Genomic DNA, 18462 nt, shown 5'->3' with positions numbered 1-18462 from the left:
TTAAGTAGGACAACAAATGATTAAATCCACACCCTGTTTGATATATCCTAGCTCTGTCACTTCCTATTGGGATATCCTTGAGCAAGTCACTTGAGCCTGGTGTTCTCATCTACCACAAAGAGGAAATAGTATTTATTCCACAGAATTCTTACATGAATAAATTAGAAATTGTATCTAAAGCATTTAGCAGAGTTCCTGGATTATTAGCAAGCTCTCAACAAATACTTATTGTGATTATACTTTTCTATGATCTTCAAAGGATAGAGCAAAACAGTCATTGGTCATTAATTCTTTACAGCAATGCCAAAGGATAGGAAAGTAAATTTTAAAATCTTAACCCAAATGTTCTCTGATTTCCCTATCATCTGCTAACAAATATCCAGACTTTTATTTCCAATTCAACACATACAGTTTCTTACATATGTTAGAAATATAGTTTCTTACATGTGTTAGGCATGGGGGTTAACACTGAGAAGAATAAAGAGTGAATCTGTGATTCAAAGCTTTGTTATCTGGGCTTCTTTGTGTGGGAGTGTGTTGCTCTACTCATTTATGGAGAGAAGATGTATTATTTATAGTCCAGTCAGTTTCACAGCAGTAAATCTGTATATTATAAATATCCTGCTCTTTCATGCTACTTTACACAAGTAAAGTAACTAACACTAATAGCTAACACTTCCACAGCTCAGCTTCTCCATCTAGTGGCCTGAGTAAAACAGACGCTGGAAAGCAATTCCTAACCTTCCCCTAAATTACAATGGGCAGATTGATTTCCAGAACTCACCCTACCATGGCTCTCTGGACTGAAAGACTCCTTTAGACAATATTGGAGCTAATTAAGCCACCCATGGAGCAGCATCCAGGCTGTGTCTGCTCAGGCTGCCCCAACCAGGGTCTGGGATCTGCTCATTCATACTGGTGAGAAGTCAACAATAGCCCTACTCACTGGCTAAGCACCCTGTCCATGCTGTCTCTCTTTCACAATGCTAAGACATTCTGGTCTCCTGCTGCTAGCCTCCAGGTAGTGCAAAAGGTGCTGAGGCCACTGAGGAGGTGGCACTTTTAGGTTAGATTGATTGTTTTTCTTTTTTTCTGAAGGCAATAGGGAAGAGAGAGGTTAGTTATAATGATATATGAAGATTCCTTCAGACTCTCACATATACATACCTCTTTTTTTCACACACAAAATGGCAGACCACTGGTTGTCATCCCAGATTTTCCATACGCAAGGAAGAAGCATTCGATAATTTGGAACACATACTCTATTTTTTATTGTAATTATCCAGCCTGGGTAACGGAATGGTTTTGAAAGAGGAAAATAGGAGAAACAGACTAGGGTACCCCTAGGTTTCTTAGATCTATATGCAGTAGAAACTTCTAATTTTTAATATAAGCTTTGTTAAGAATATTCTTTTTTACTTCAATGCTTCATTTAATTTATTGATGGGAGGATTTTCCTGATTTTCAAATATTTACAAAATAAGAAAATTCACCACCCTAACATCTTTCCTAGAGTCAATTACCTGAGGGATTCATGAAAAAAAAATTAATGGGGCTACTATTGGGGAAACAGAATTAAAAGCAAAATCTCCTGCTATTTCAGAAAACCTGTCCACAAAAATAGAAGAGAAAGAAAACACTCTTATTGCTGAATAAATATTCAACCAGAATGTAATGTGCACCACAGGCAATCCCCTAAAGAGATTACAAAAACAGAAAGAAATCTTCCCTTTTTATATGCCAAGAAGATATCCTACATTGCACACATTTTCTCAAGACAATGACTAGTATTCAAATAAGAGGACTTGACAGCACCATTTGTCACATAGAGTTTATCTGAAATTATTTTTGTAATATATTTGCTAATTGCCCTTAAAAATTAATTTCCCCTTTCTTTTTGATTGGAGGGAGATTTGCAATTTGGAGTCAGGTGTCAACCGAAGTTAGGCTCTAGAGAATTGTATTCTGGAATACTTGAGCATGGAGACTGCACATGGATGTTAGGGTGTGTGCTCTGAGATAAACAAAAGCTACAGTGAGAGAACATAACCAATCCCAAAGATAATTTCAAAGAACAATGACAGCAAAGATCAGGTGGGAGTAGTATTTGACAGTGCTTATTTGATATTGTCTCTTAGAGCAGCAAACTAGATTATACAAGTCATTAGCGTCAGATAGCTTTAAAGTTGTGACCTTCTTGTACATGAATTTTCTAGCCAGTTTCCTTTCCTTTGCAAGAGGTAACAAAATATGAAACCCTAGAACGTGTGAGAAGTTCAGACATTAGGTAGGTATAAGCGGGCTCTCTGTCCAGGGCTGCCTTCTGTCCTGCAGGGGCTAGTGAGTCTTGGGTATTTTTATTTTATTCTCACATTTGTGTTTTTTTAGAAAAGTGAATGGTCAATAATGGCTTATCTTTTATAATAAAATCTTCTGTTTTTAATAAGCTGCTCCTGGAAATCCCTCACAGAGCCAAAAGGAGGTTTGGAAAGCAGCTATATGGAGAAGAATGATGTGGGGTGAATCTGGGGTTGTACAACTAGTACCCTAGTTTCTGGGAAATTGTTTCTTCAAAGCCCACTCTCCATGCTTCTCCTGCCTGTTTTAGATAGGACCTTTACATTACTCAAGGACAAGCAATAAAATATTTTGCACTTTGTTTTATTTCTTTCAAGGAACTTCATAAGAGCAGCCCTGTATCTGCTTTTCTTGCCATTGAACCCACAGTGCCCAGCACATAGTAGGCACTCAACACATACTTCTTAAAGGAATGAACAAACAGATGAGTGACCAAACTGGAAACAACCATCAAATACAAGGATAATACAAAAACCAATGATTCCGGTCCCCAGATTTCTTTCTTTTTTAACCTTTTTTCTATTGAGATTCATTTATATGCAGTGAAATGTACCCTTATTAGTATACAGTTCTATGAATTATGAGAAATGCACACAGTCATGTGGCCACTAACGCAATCAAGATAAAGAACAACAACAAAAAATTTCCTCCTGTCCTTTGAAAGTCAACATCTCCCCCATCTTTTGCTCCTGGCAACACTAGTATGTTTTCTGTTCCTATGGTTTCACCTTATCTTGAATGTCACAGAAGGTAGGCTTTAAGTCTGGTCTCTTTCACCTAGTATAATGCATTTGAGATTGATCCTAGTTATTGCATGTATTAATAGTCCACTCCTTTTCAATGATGGTCAGGATTCTGCTGTGTGGATGTAATATAACATGGAGATTATTTAGCAATTCACTCAATGGAGATCAGTTAGGCTATTTCCAGGGTTTTTCGGCTATTATGAGTAAAACATATATAAAAATTTATACACACATTCTTAGAGGATGTAAGTTTCACTTGGCTAAATGCCTAGGAGTGAAATTGCTAGGTTGTACAGTAAGTCTATGTTCGATTTTGTAAGAAATTGTCATACTTCTGAGATGGGAGAGTCCCCTTGACCCCTTCTCGGGACTTGCGACAGGGGTGTGGCCTGCTTACCTGGTCACCACCATACTTAAACTCTCTGTGGGAGCAGGAGCACACAGGCAAGCGTGTGCCAGGGCTGGGGTGAGCACTTTTGAGCTCCAGCCCAACAGCAGCATCTAGGGATGTGTTACAATTAATGCTCTTTTAGCAGTTGCCATCCATGGACAGCTCAGTGTTAACCCACTCAGTGGAGAGTCAGGGTGACAGCCTTTTACACCCTGCCCTCTTGGTACCCGGGTTCTTGTTTGGCATCCAGGAATAATCAGGTTGCATGAATGGTTTGAAAAGTGTTGAATGTGGAGGATTTTATTAAATGGTGGAAGTGGCTTTCAGTGGAAGGGGAGCTGGAAAGGGGATGGTACAGGAAGAAGGTTATCTTTCCCTGAAGCCTGCTGTCTCTGGCCAGGCTCCTCTCTGAAGTCATGCCACCTGAAGTTAAGCCGCATCTCTGACACTCAGTTGCTTCTTCTCCTCTCGATGTTCAGCTGCTTGTTTCTCTGCCAGCTGAGGTCTGGGGTTTATATGGGTTTATATGGGCACAGAATAAGGGGGGCTGGACAGGCCAAACAGTAACATTTGGGCAGGATAACAGGGGTAACCATTCTTATTTAGGGCTGCAGTTTCAAGGCTTGAGGGTGGGACCTTTGCCAATGAGCCACCCTCTTCTACCCGGTAAAGCCATCTGCCTTCTGTCCTTATCGCTTCTTTCCAAAGTCTGTCATTTTGCATTCTCATCAGCAAAGAATGAGACTTCCAGTTGCTCTGCATACTTTGCCATGACTTGATATTGTCAGGGTTTTACAGCCATTGTAATAAGTGTGTAAAAGTGTTCCATTGTGGATTTGATTTACACTTCCGTAATGACTACAATGTTTATCATCTTTTAATGGTCATCTGTATAGTTCCTTTGGTGAAGTGTCTGTTCAAATATTTTGCCTATTTTGTTATTGGGTGTTTGTTTTCAGATTTGAGAGTTGTTGATACTATATTTTTTACAGGTCTGTGGCTTGACTGTTTTAACCTCCTTCTGACTTTTTTAAGAAGACAACGTAATTTATAAATGTAAATATCTGCAGTGGAAAAACTCCCATGACCCATCTGTAATTTCAGACCTGGGATTCCCCAGAGGTTTGAAGCTCTCATTGACGGGTAGTTGCTGGTTATGGCCAACAGCCAAGTTGATTCAGACACTGACATGTTAGAACATTCTGCACGTGCGCGCCTCTAGCACTCCTCCCCCAGCCTCTTCCTCCCCTCTGCAGAGACACCCTTCTCCTTTCTGCTGTTTCTGCATAGGTGGCCAGAGCCACACAGCCCTTTCTTTAAGTCAGGAGTTGTCCTGTCAAAGCACAAATCAAGAAGGAAGTGATAAAGGGACTGAGGGGAAGCCCTGAGAGGACTGAGAGGATGGGAAACTCTCTGCTGAGAGAAAACAGGTAAGTAATAGACTCCCTATGGGAGAGCAGAGGAGATGGGACAGGGCAATACAGCAAGGAAGAGAAAAAGAAAGCTAGTATACAGTTAGCACACTAAGTCGGGGTAGAAAGTAGTTGGGTAAGGAAACTGCCAAGCCTTCAGTGCCTACTCAGTGCCAGATACCACATTAAATTTCCCATAGGTTTTGCCTTCTCCGAAGAATCATGGTGAGCAGCTGATGGAGAATAGCTGAAAGGTGGAGAGACTTTACCAAGGAAGGTCTATATAATAGGTTACCACCTAAGAAATGAAAAACTTTCTGAAAGCCCAGGAAGGAGATGCTCTCCTGAGCCCCTCATGCTCCACAAGGAGGTCAGAATCACCACCCTCTTTCAGCCAGAATTTTAAGTTTGAAATAAACAGCAAGCTTCCTGCCACCTTGAGGCTTCCTTTGATGTGCACTCCCTGCAAGCAGGTAAGCAGAGGTCATCTAAATTAAATAGGCAGAGAACTCGGATTTACTTTTCTGGACCTCAGTTTCTTTATACAGTATCTACCTTAGAGGGTTCTACTGTGTATTGTGCTAGCATAGTGAGTGCCTGACACAAAGTAGGGTTCAAAATTAGAAGATATTTTCTGCTTTCTTTTTTTTGACCATTATCTTCCTTAATATCAAAGCCGTCATTGTAAAAATCTAGTGCCACTAAAGACAAGGTAATCTCTAGGGTATAAACTAGGGCGATCTAGAGAGAGTAAGCCAGCCAGAAGGGGTCTTCACAGGTTTATGCTTGGAATCCCAGGTCTCAGTTCATGCCACTGGAGAGTGGAACACAGGAAAAACTGTTAGCCCACTTTTGACCACTTGCTGAAAAGAAGATTGATGGTCCTGTGGAATATCTCATGTCCCTTCCTAAAAATCATGTTGTCTGAGACTTCTCTACCCTGGGTCCTCGCACCCCCTTGTCAAGAGTAGTAGAAGAGTAGTAGAATCTTCTACTCTAGCATTGTTCTAAAAATTATATAAATTACTATTTTTATTACTAGATATGAGCTGCTCAAATGTAGTGATTGTTTCTTATTTATCTTTGAATTGCTGGTTCCTGGCATTGTTTCTGGCACATGACAGGCACTTAATAAGTGGTAGATGATTGACTGGAAACAAAGAAATCACCGTTCTGATAAATCAAACAAAACAAAATACAGAAATGATATGAATTATTAAGTCCTGATTGAAGTCACATATGGGATTTGTTTTTTAGAACTTTGATGTGGGGGTAAAAAATTATGACCTTACTATGTATTTGTAATAACAAAATTGGGAAATACAGAAAGTATAAACAAAAAAAATGGTAATTGCATTTATAACTACTGATAACATCGGATACATTCTGCTTATTTAAATTTCTGTATTCATTAGCCATTTGTATTTCTTCATATGTGAAGAGCCAGTAATGTCTTTCATCCATTATTATTTTGATATATTTGGTTTTATTGATAGTAAAAGCTATTTATGCTTTGAAGAAGTTAGTCCATTCTCATAAACATTGCAAAACAAAACTTTAAAAAATTATTTACTTTAAAATTTTGTTTTATGTAAGAAAAATATACTTTTTCCAAGGTACACACATTGTATGGTGTTTGGACTTCTTATGGTTTTGTGTTTATTGTATTTTAAAGAAAATTCAATTTTAAATCTAGAAAGCTTTTTGGTTTCTGCCTTTACATTCATGCTTAAAATTCTTTGCTCTTCCCAAGATAAGACAAATCAACCCAAGTTTTGATTTTATTATTTTACATTTGGCAACATATATTCAGTATATGGTGTCAGATATAATTTTTTTTTCCAAATAGTTGATCAGTTTGCCCAACATCTTTATTTCTATGATGATTTAAAAGGTCTCCCTTGAGCAAGTGCAGTGGCATGCACCCGTGGTCCCAGCTACTCAGGAGGCTGAGGCAGGAGGATTGCTTGAGGCCAGGAGTTTGAGGCCAGCCTGAGCAACATAGCAAGACCCAGTTTTAAAAATAAATTCATTAAAATGATTAAATAAAATGTTTCCCTTAATGTATTCAAAAGTCTTGTATATACTGGTATTTAATTTTCATTGTCACCCCAACACCCAGTTATCATCCAATCAGCATACCCCCCAACCATGTCTCTCCAGGTCAAATAAGCTAAGAAACTGGGGAAATTTTGCACAGGATAGAATGGCACCCATCCCTTCTTGAGAGGAGCTCAGTCTCAGAGGAAGGGACCTGCCAGCAGCAAACCCAGCTTTTCCTCCTTAGTGGTTGTGGATCCTCAGACCGATTGCCTGGCATTCTGAGTCTCAGTTTCCTCATTAGTATAAAAAGTATAATGATAATATCTATCTTACGGATTTATTCTGGGATTAAATGAAATATAACACACAAAATGATTGGCATATATTAAGTAGTGTTTAAGTGTTAGTTTCTTTATCCTCATACCCCCAGTTCCCAACAAATGGAAAGATGGGTATACAGAAATCTAACCCAAACAATGAACCAATTTATTTTCTTTGCTCAATCCTTTTCTTCTCCTTCTATCCCTTGTTCTGGGCCTCCATGCTTTCTGTGAAAGATGGTGTGATTTACACAAGACAAAGCCAGTACCTTTCCCCATTACTTGTGTATAGCTCCTGGAACTGCACCAAAGAGATGGTAGCTGAGGACCTCAGGCCTCTCTCTGGACACTGATACTCTGAGGGTCATGTTGAGGATCCCTGGATATTTGGGAATGGACGATTTACAATCACTCGTTCATGGCAGTTGGAGAATATCAGTGGGCTGTTGCTGTGGCAATGGAGAGCATGTCAGATCAAAGGTAGCTTGTGGCATGTGCTTGAGGAAAGAGTATTAACATATGTGAGGGCAACCAGTCAATTTCAAAGTCACACACAAATAGCAGAAATGAGGAAAGTTGGAAAAAGTATGAAAATAAGTGGTAGGCCTGGTTAGGAAATACTTAGCCTGTTTCTGATACGTTGAGTTTCAGGTGGCAGCAGAACTCTCAAGAGACGCCTTGGAATCTGAAAATGCAAAGCCCCAAACAGAGAACGTCCAGGTGAGAGCAAAATCAACCAAACTCCCCCCAGCCTTTGCCCAAGGAGAATGAAGTGTGTCAAGCCCTGGACTTCACATCCCAGTGAGGGAGGGCCCTGTTTAGACCAGCAGCGGTTGCAATAGTAGCAAATGTGAAGACAGGACAAAAGACAAAATGCTTAAAAACTTTGGATAGGAGATGTGCTACTTTGCTAGAAGCCTAATGTAACTCCTAGCAACAGGAACTAAGACCCTGTTAGTCCCTGTCATGCCCCGTTATAAAATAAGGGGTCTTATTTCCTGTTGTCCTTTTGTTTCCTGTTGTCCTTTTGTACCACAAAGGTACCTTTGTGCTCAACCTCCACCCTAGCCATTTTATTTTAAGCTATAGGTGTCTATTTCTGAGGTGAACACATGCCAGATGTTACGACAATTTTTAGAAAGTTTGTGGAGACACCGTTGTGATTGCCCTGATGCTGTTAAACAAAGACCACCTCATTAATTCTTTTTGAACAGACCTTTCAAACATCCGGCCCTTAAGTATTCTCTCTAAGGAAAGAAATAATTAAAATATGGAACTAATGTTCCAGGATCCGAGAATCCCAAGGGGTGACAAGGTCAGTTTTTCTGTGGCCTGTAAAGTTATCTGTGCTTTTCACACGGTTTCAGGAGGAGATTTTGAAAGAGGAGCAATTAAAAGACAAGCACTATTGTTATTTTTTAACACCAATGCCTGCGTTAGGGGCTGGAAACCCAGAGATTCCTTTCAACAGGGTGCATTTTTTCAGTGCAAGTTGAGAATTACATATTTTCAGGGGTATCAGCGGGCACATGTTAAGGCATACAGTTCAAAGGATGAAATAAATCAGAAGGGCCATGGCATTATAACAAGGGAGGGGTTGGGTAGACCAGAGAGCCAGAGAAGGCTTTGTGAAAAGGACAGATACCTCAAATTGCTGACATGTAACCTAAAGTTAAAGAGATTTGTCTGGTTTTCTTCTTGGAGGCTGTCTGAACCCATCCCAAACCAAAACAACCATGTTGAAATGCAAGAATAAATTGCTGAAAAGTCGAGTAGAAGAAACAGCCAGCTTACAAATAGTTTTTGCCCATATTTAACCTCAGCTTATTCTTATAACTCCCTGTGTAAGCAATATATACATCCTCTTTTACAGATTTAAAAACTGTGGCCTCAGGAGTTCAGAGAATATCTCTCAAAATCATCCCCCTCCTCTTATCTCACTCATTTCTCCTCAGTGAACCTGGTTTGTTAGCTTGGTATGATTCAGTAGTTTTCTTATGATGTTTCCTTAGCAACAAAGCGGAGATGTAAGCAAACGGCCTGAAGCACATTGAAGGTAACCTAAAGAAGAGGAAGAGTTGCAGCTGTGCCTCTGGGCCCCAGAGGCTTTGATGGTGCATAGATCTTAGAGGTTGTCAGAATGCTCAGCCAAGCGGGTGACCACAGCCGAGGTCACGATGCAGTCAGCCTTTCCTCCACTGCTCCTCCTGATGGAACTTCATGGGAAAGCTCACTGGGGAGACATTTTTGGATGGTGTTTTCCAGAGGCTTTTACATACTGTGACTGATCCACGTACTACTTTATAAAGGGCTTTCCCATTCAACCATGTAGGTAGTTGACTATGCCTCAATTTCAGAAAGATGTACAGAATGATACTTAGACATTAATGTAGACGCGGGACTACATAGAGATTCTAAGCCTTTGTGCTACGAGAGAGAAGTCCTGTTATTTAACTATATCGTTGGAGTCATGATGGTAGATTTGCTGACCTCCTGCAGCAGGGTTGTTCTGTCCTTGGCTATTCATTCTGTATTCATATCTTCATCAAATATTTATTGAAAACCCATTTACTGTGCCAGATGTTGTGTCATACACTGGAAATACATACCACAATGAATAAGATCAATATGGTCCCCAGCTTTGCAAAGCTCACATTCTAGTGTAGAATATAGACAAGTGAGCAAACAATTGCAATATACTGTAAATTGGAGAAATTCAGAGTATAGTAAAATACTGTACAGATATTGCCAAACCCATACCTGAAAAAAATGATTTATAAAAGTTCCACACATTTGTACCTTCATTCCCTGGAGATAACTCTTGTGTGTTCTTCATTACAAGGGAACCAAGGAAATTACCAGAATTGAGAGTGAGAAAACGTTTTTTTTTTCTTTTTGCTGGGAAGACAGCAGAAAGCTTTTTCCTGAATTTGATAGTATCATCTTCATCCTAGGAGGACAAAGGCATTCTACTGTGAGAGATGTGTCCAAGTTATCTAGAATGAAACAAGCTGCGGGGAGAAAAGGTTTTCCACAGAAATGGCAAAAGGGAAGGAGTCACCTTAACAAAGCTGCAGAAATCAGTTTTATGATTTGCCATCTCTCTTGGGTATTTTAGATGCTGGGATCACCGTATCGCTGAAGGGTGTTTCTGCCTTCCCTGGTGAGTGGACAGTTGTTTGTAAGAGTTACTTCCCTAAGTGTGGTTTCAATGTGGTATTTGCTATAAGTTACCTGTGACTGTCTGTGGCCACAGCGGAAGCCTGTTACTAGCCCAGATACAATCACCTAAGAGCTAATCAGGGAAGCAATCCTTCCAATTTGATGAGAAACAGGAACAACAGTCTCATGGGTGGCATGCTGTCCTCAAACACGAAAGCCTCAGAAGCAAAGATGAAACTAGCTACTGACATAGAAAAAAGACACCTTTTTGTCACACTGCAAATCTGAGTCTGCATGTTCCGAAGCACACGTTTCTATCGCTTGCACATAGAACTTACAGTCGGGGTGATCGTATAATTTATCATTCAAACTAAGATACCTTTGAGAGTGAAAAGGATGCTAAATATAATTAAAGCTCACTAAGTGATTGATAATGACCTTAACCAGACTGAGGCAAACCAGGACATATGGTCACCCTCACAGCAGATGTTCTTGTCTACTGAAATGATGATGAACTTCCATTATACTTATATTGCATTTTTTCAGGGGGTCTTTTATACAGTGTTCCCTTATGGGAAGAGTGTGTTTGTTTGTTTGTTTGCTTGTTTTGGAGATCATAGATTAGAATTGAGATTGAAAATAATCCTGGCTCCTTCACTCACATGATAGAAAAGAAATTGATACTTTGTCAGAAAAAAAAAGTCTCCAAAAAAGTAACCTATATCACCATATTTCCCCATCTATAAATCAATTCCCTATCATATTTAGAAAAGAGAGAGGGGAGGGGAGAGAGAGAGAGAGAGAGAGAGAGAGAGAGAGAGAGGCACAAAGGAATATATTTCTACCTCTTGGCCTTATCTTTTACTTTTTTCTTTTTTATTTAACTCATCTATGCTGAAGGAGGTATTATAAAAGGCATATAACTTTAACAAAGAGTTAAAAGTAAGTTTTGTAGGTTTGTGTCATTTCCTGTGAGAGTTTCTGAATATTAAAACAATTTGCTTTGCTTTTCTTTTACAGGAAGAAAATACTCATTTTTGAAAAAAGGCAAGATTCCCAAAATGAAAGTAAGTCATTGATTTCCTATCATTTTCACTTTTGATAAGACTTACCTTTCCAAACTGCTTCTTCTCTATGTTCCCAAAGCCCCTTAGGCTTATTTCAATTACGATATCTACACATTTTGCTGCAATGTATCCAATTCCTTGTCTTTTGTCCTCACTAGATGGTGAGCTCATTGAAGCAGGAATTGGCTCTTTAATCTCCAAATTCCTCAGTTAGTGCCTGAGGCCTGGAGGCTGAAGGCAGTAACTGGAGGCAAGGATACAAAAGGTGGAGGAGAAAGGCACTTACAAGAAACTGCAAGAAAGCCAGCCTGGGATAGGGGAGGGGTGGGGCCTCCTGGTCAGGTTAAAGATTTTCATCTTTGTCTTGAGAGCTACAGGAGATACTGGCTTTACACAGGGGATGGGGAGTGGGGGGCAAGTATGATTAGATTTGTATTAAAGATGTCACCCAGGTTCCTGTGCAGAAGACAAATTGCAGCAAGGAGTGGGAAGAGTAGATACCAGAAGACCACTTAGGAGGCTGGTGCAATAGTCTCTGGTGATAGAACAGCGTTGAAGTCAAGGAGAAAGAAGAATTCTAGAAAGAGAGTGTGATGAATTGTATCACACCTAAAAATAAAAATAAGAAAGTGTAGGCCTGAGGACAAGCCACTGTGTTTCTGAAGAACAATGGAAGAGTTTTGACTTTGCCTTCCTTAGTTTAAAGAGGAGAACCCAGTTCATTTACATAGAATCTTAAAATCTAGCCCTGTAAGATGTGTAAATGAATAATGTAGCCTCCCTCCCTAGCCACTTCACTCCAGGAATGGTGGGTCCCAGGGAACCTCAATTTCCATCAGAGCAAAACCTAATAGAAATAAGACCAGATGCTAAAACTCCGTGCTGAAGATGCTTTTCTTACAATGATAATCAGGGAAGTCTTAGATGCCTATGGGAGCTCATGGAGATGTGGAAATTCAGAATGTGAGGACTGAGAGAACGTCAATCCGTATACCATATGGTAGCCTCCTCTGTAGACTTTCACGTGAGGGCACATGTTTGTTTACGGAGCTGGTATGTTTGCAAGAGGGAGCAAGGGTGTCAATGTGCCTCTTTGCTGAATGGCCAGAGACATTTGGTCTTAATTAGGCTTTGAAAAATTGCCGTGCTCATTTGTTATTTGCCAGCAGGTATAGGAATGAGAACGTTTAGCTTAAGACTTTCCTGTTCTGCCTAACTCCTTGAACAACAATTACCACACCACCACCATCCTGTCACCTAGAGTAGAAACGACGGCCCTCCACTCCACAGTGTGGATCTCTCACAGCCCCTTGTCTGTCTCCTGTGCTAGCTTGTGGGCCTTTTGAGGACAGGGACTGTTTCTGATTCTTCTTTGTCTCCCGAGTGCCGGATGCAGAGGCACTGAATTTGGGTAAGGAACAAAAATCAATTTTGTGTAAGGAAGGAGAGGGGGCTAGGTAAGGAGGGAAAGAGAGCTGGAGGGAGAAATTGTGATTTCCTATCCAAACACTAACCAAATGTGTCTTCCTTCTCTCACCTCTCAGACTGAGAACAGCTCCGGCTGTGACTTGTTTAGATGTCCTGTCACTCCCCAGGGATATGCTGTAGATCAGAACAGCCTGAGAAGAGCTACCCCAGCTGTTTCTTGGCTTTTTAGTTATTTATATTCTAGCCTCCCCTGCTCCTCCCCTCAAATCTCCCTATAACGTGAAATTCATTGAGTGTATTTTCTTTCTCCAGATGAAGGAATGTCATCTACTCCCATCCAGGTAATGAGAACATCTCTAAGTTATTTCTTGAGATGATGATAGAAGTGCCGACACCCTAAATGGCAGGAGAAGTTGGCCTCCAAGTTCCCTTCTGACCCTTACATGGAGAAAGACTTTAGATGTCAGTGCTCGTGAACCCGGGTGGCATGTTCAGGGCCTGGTGGCAGAAGCAGCAGCCACTTGTGCTGTATAACTTATTGAAAGGAACTTAATGACCACTTCATTTATGACAGACAACATGCTGAGTGCTTTACACACATCAACTCATGTAGCTAAAACAACAACGCTTGAATGTTGCTGCTATAATCCATCCCATCTCCCCATTTTATAGACGAGAAAACTGAGTGATTAAGTGATAATTCCCCAAAACCAGATCGCTAACAAGGGGGCAGAACCAGGGTTCAAAACCAAGTTTCACTTCAAAATCCATGCTTCTCCCCGTGTACTTTGCTGCTTTGCTTTTTACCTCCTGATATCCCATCATAAGTGAAACCTTCCCTTGAGTTGTTTCCTTATTTAATAACATAAATATCTCTAGAGGGTATTTAAATATCATAACCAAAACACATTAAGGTATTATAAGATTATTCTTTTTTTATTTTTTTGTTTTGTTTTGAGACAGAGTTTTGCTCTTGTCACCCAGGCTGGAGTGCAATGGCACAATCTCAGCTCACTGCACCCTCCGCCTCCTGGGTTCAAGCAATTCTCAGCCTCAGCCTCCCTAGTAGCTGGGATTACAGGCACCTGCCACCACGCCCAGTTAATTTTTGTATTTCCAGTAGAAATGGGGTTTCAGTGTGTTGGCCAGGCTGGTCTGGAACTCCCAACCTCAGGTGGTCGACCCACCTTGGCCTCCCAAAGTGCTGGGATTACAGGCATGAGCCACCATGCCCAGCCAGATTATTCTTTTTTATTAGAATTGGCTGTCCTCCAAGCCCTGAGACTGGGAACGGTATGGGTAGTGTCTTAGTCCACTTGTGTTGCTATAAAGGAATACGCAAAGCTGGGCAATTTATAAAGAAAATAAGTTTATTTGGCTCATGGTTCTTCAGGCTGTACACTCATAACTGCGAGGATGGCACCAAGCCATTCATGAGAAATCTGCTCCCATAACGAAAACACCTCTCACTAGGTACTGCCTCCAACAATGGGAACCAAATTTCAACATTAGATTTGCAGGGAACGAATATCCAAACCATATCAGGTGGTCAGAGGTCACTTGGGAACAAGGGGCAGAGAGGATGCACCTGAGTAAGCTCTAGACCTTAAGCACTCTTGCTGCTGGCCTAGTGGTTGGGGTGGAAGCAGTCATTTAGAAAAAAATGGCCAAGACATGGGGAGGAGGTGGTCATAGAAGACAGACTTGACCCAGGGTCAAGCCTGTGTTGAGACTGAAGTGTAAAGGTCATGGCAAGAGGCCAAATCTTGATGGTGGCTCTCCTTTGACAAGCAGGACAATATTGACCAGACCTACTCAGAGGAGCTGTGCTATACCCTCATCCATCATCAGGTTCTCTGTAGAAGGCCATCAGGGAACTCTGCTGAAGAGTACTATGAGAATGTTCCCTGCAAAGCTGAGAGACCCAGAGAGTCCTTGGGAGAAACTGAGACTGAGTATTCACTTCTACACATGCCTTCTACCCCTAGGCATGCCCGATCCCCAGAAGATGAATATGAACTTCTCATGCCTCAAAGAATCTCCTCTCACTTTCTGCAACAGCCACATCCACTTACGGCCCCTTCTGAGACCCAGTTTTCCCGTTTATAGTGAAGTGGTTGGACTAGCATTTGTTTAGCACCAACAAATAAAAGGTGGGATGGGGGATCTGCCTGAAGCAGGGATGGGACACAAAGTCCCTCCAGCTTACCTCCCACAACAACCCTTTTCCTGCAGAGCATGGTTTGTGTACCACAAGTCCTCTTAGCACACAAAAGCCAAAATATAAAGGTCAACCATTTATCCTGAACAACACCATTTGAGAAAGAGGTAACCATCTTTGGTTCTACATGATTTGGAGATTATAGTGGTGGGGGGTGCTCCCTGATTCCCCTAAAGCTATGCACACCACAAGGGGCTCTGCTCTCTGTCTGGGATCTTCTTATAAAGTGTTCCTATGATTGTTCCCTGAAGTCACAAGGAAGCTTTACTCATCATACTAAGTGTACCCAAGGGGGAGTTCACTCATTACAGTGACCTTCCAGCTCAGCCCTCACCCCATGGGAGCCTGTGTTGCTCCTCTCACTCCATGTGTCTAAGCCATGTCTTTTACATCGTGTCCTTTGACCTGTTGGCCCCCAGGGTCTGGTTGGTTATGTGAGTTGAATCAAGAGGCTCTAGGCCAGATGTTCACATAATTTTAACCTATATGATTTTATTTTTAACTTTGTATTTCTCCCTAGAAATCTTAATAAGACAATTGTAGCATCAGACAATGTTAAGAAGAATGATCCTTGGAGATACCATAATCCCACTACCATTTTTTGGCTCAGAGAGGATAATTTACCTAATGATACATTAAAGTTAGTGGCAAAACTTAATTTGGAGCCTGATTTCCTACTGACTTCCAATTTAGTGCTCCCCCAGTATGCTACATACAAAGCTCTCTGCAATATACTAAATGTATACTAAATGTATATATTTAATAATGTCATGTATAAAATATGAATAAAATGTCCACATAGGAAATTAACACACATATAGCTTCTCTGATAGGCACTCCTCTATGTGTCCTGATTATTTACTTTCTCTTATCTTTTCCTTAGTGTTCCTCAAATTATATCTATCCTCTAAACCAGGGATCAGCAAACTGTAACCCCCAGGCCAAACCTGGCCCACTCCCTGTTTTTATAGATAAAGATTTATTGGAACACAGCCACACTCATGTGTTTGCCTACTATCTATGATTGTTCAACCATGGGAGAGTTGAGTAGTTGTGACATGGACCATAGGCCCTTAAGAGCCAAAATAAATATACTTTGGCACTTTTTGGAAAAAAAGTTTGCAGACACCTGCCCTAAATTATTATAGTTTGAGAGAAACTTAACAGAAATGTGTTTGGTTACTGATGCATAAGAGCAGGTACCAATAAAATGGCATAAAAATATTAAATCACAAATTGGATAAGTGAGACCAAGACAATTTAGCAAATTCTGCTATTTCTGTATTCACACCTGTGTCTTCCACTTGTTTTATTTAACGCGTGGCTACTGTCTTAATTTTAGGCATGCTAAAATAGTTTGTTTTAAAAGAGGTTTGTTTAAGAAAGCAGTAGGTACATTATGTTTACTAGACAGGCCCTTTGACCAGCTAAGCGACAGGAACCCTAGTACATTATGTTTAGTTACTGTTTTCTTCTCAAAGTTAACCAAAGCTGAATAACTTTGCTATTTAAAATGTGCTAACTCCCAAATGAGGAGAAATGCAGTGGCCTGAGCTTGGATGTGTCAGGTTTTGAAGACTTTGGCCAGGTGATGGTCTTCAGCTAAAGAGCCAGCTGCATCTTGGTATCTCCTCCTCTGCTGACTTCCTACTTTTAGCAAGATTCCTTCACGTGAAACTCTAGCTGATCCTTGGCCAGGATCAGATCCTCAAAAGGAGGCATTCATGTTAGCAGTGGATATTGTACAAGATGTAACATGGCTTAGAGGAAAGACTGTAGATCCCAGAGACAGATCATCGGTCATTCAAATCCTGGTTCTCTCTCTTCCTCCATCTGTGACTTTGAACGTGCTACTTGGAGGCTCAGCTCCTTCATCATCGACAGGAGGATTACATCCAATGTAGGCAATCATCTATTACAGACACTGAATAAATGATATCAAAGGGTACAGAGAAACAAAAATCTTTTATGATGCATGGAAAAAAACCATGCTGATACAGCTGGTTATTCAGGGTCACCCAGCAGTCCTCCAGCAAGGTAGAAACACCAAATCAATGAGTTTATGCTAGAAGTTTCACATGGCTACTGGGCCATTGTGGAAGTAGACTGGTTGAAATATTCTTAGTATGACATAATATTTGTTTGACCCTCATCCTGTGAAAACATTATCTGCCCCAAACAGTATATGCCTTTTATCAGGGACACATTCAATATAAATGTTTAACCAAAGAAAGTTGTTTTTATAATGAAATTATAACAGGGATTTACAAGAGGGAATTATAAGAGGGATTATGAAAGGGAATTACTTTTGAGCAGGGGGAGCCGTTTAGTAGTGCTTCAAGATACTCAATGTGATATATACAATTATGATTTCTAAGTCAAAAGTAATATTAAGAACAAAAAAAGAGTTAAAAAATTCTGATATGAATGTAATATACTTAATGTGTAGGATGTGTCAAATTTCCAGTAAATAAATTTTAATGTCCCAAAACGCCCACTATGTCTGTATGTAACACTGATGCTGTTTCCCCTACATTTCAGGATTTCTGATGAAAGCTGTGCACCCCCTTTGCAGAAAACGCACATTCACACACACACGTTTGTATATGATGTGTGCGGGGGTTAGGGATGCAACACCTCAGTGAAAGAATCCCTGTCCCTGATAAAGAACCTGAGCCTGAGCATTTAAATTACTCTCTCAAGCCACAAACATGACCAGGAAACTCTCCCTCCCTCATGCTGGTCTTAAAACTACTCAGCCAACATTCAGAGGCACAATTTATGCTGCAACTGCAGACTTTGTGGTTTCCGTTTCACGTACATAGTAGCATCTATAAATAATTCCTTATTCTGTGAATAAATTCTTATTTAAAACAGAAGAGAAAAATAGGAAGAGGGCAAAGACAGGGCGGGAAAATCTGTTGACAACAAGTTGAAATGCTAACGTTTTTTAGGACAAACTTGAGTGACAGGTGCTTCGGATATTCTCAGGGATTGAAGGGCATGGACAGAACAGGAAATAGAAGTCTCCAGGATTCCACGAGGGCTCCAGGGAAAAGTAGATTCTGTTTCTATTTATCTCTGTTCATTTCCAAGCCTATAGCCTCAAGTTCAGAAAGCCACTTGATGTGAGCATACCTTGGTTCTGCCAACTGTTAAGTGGACCAGTGTAAATTCCGTCTACTTTCCTACAGAATTCTCTTTTGCAAGGCACTTGGTGAAGCCTTGAGAGGTCATCATCATCATATAAAGTCTCCTGCAGTCTGAGGGCCCTCCGTCTCCGTTCACCCCTGACTCCTGACCACTTATGCTCC

The 18462-nt window shown here is 40.6% G+C and overlaps 1 protein-coding gene across 1 annotated transcript; it reads left to right on the top strand.

Annotated features, from left to right (window-relative positions):
• The first annotated feature begins 4405 nt into the window (after positions 1–4405).
• Positions 4406–18366, top strand: GCSAM (germinal center associated signaling and motility). Its single transcript, XM_073009712.1, has 6 exons — positions 4406–4925; positions 7922–7990; positions 10389–10433; positions 11453–11499; positions 13240–13268; positions 14722–18366. The coding sequence occupies exons 1-6, from the start codon at positions 4897–4899 to the stop codon at positions 15034–15036; spliced, it is 534 nt and encodes a 177-aa protein (XP_072865813.1). The 5' UTR covers positions 4406–4896; the 3' UTR covers positions 15037–18366.
• Positions 18367–18462: the final 96 nt, after the last annotated feature.

This window comes from Chlorocebus sabaeus, chromosome 22 (assembly GCF_047675955.1).
Source record: "Chlorocebus sabaeus isolate Y175 chromosome 22, mChlSab1.0.hap1, whole genome shotgun sequence".
NCBI lineage: Eukaryota > Metazoa > Chordata > Mammalia > Primates > Cercopithecidae > Chlorocebus > Chlorocebus sabaeus.
The sequence above is the reverse complement of the archived record's forward strand: the minus strand, read 5'-3'. Positions and strand labels throughout refer to the sequence as shown.

Coding starts and splice junctions, on each gene's coding strand:
- GCSAM (XM_073009712.1), top strand. CDS start 4,897: ATGGGAAACTCTCTGCTGAGAGAAAACAG. Junction 4,926..7,921: donor TCTCTGCTGAGAGAAAACAG/GTAAGTAATAGA, acceptor GTTGAGTTTCAG/GTGGCAGCAGAACTCTCAAG. Junction 10,434..11,452: donor GGGTGTTTCTGCCTTCCCTG/GTGAGTGGACAG, acceptor TTTCTTTTACAG/GAAGAAAATACTCATTTTTG.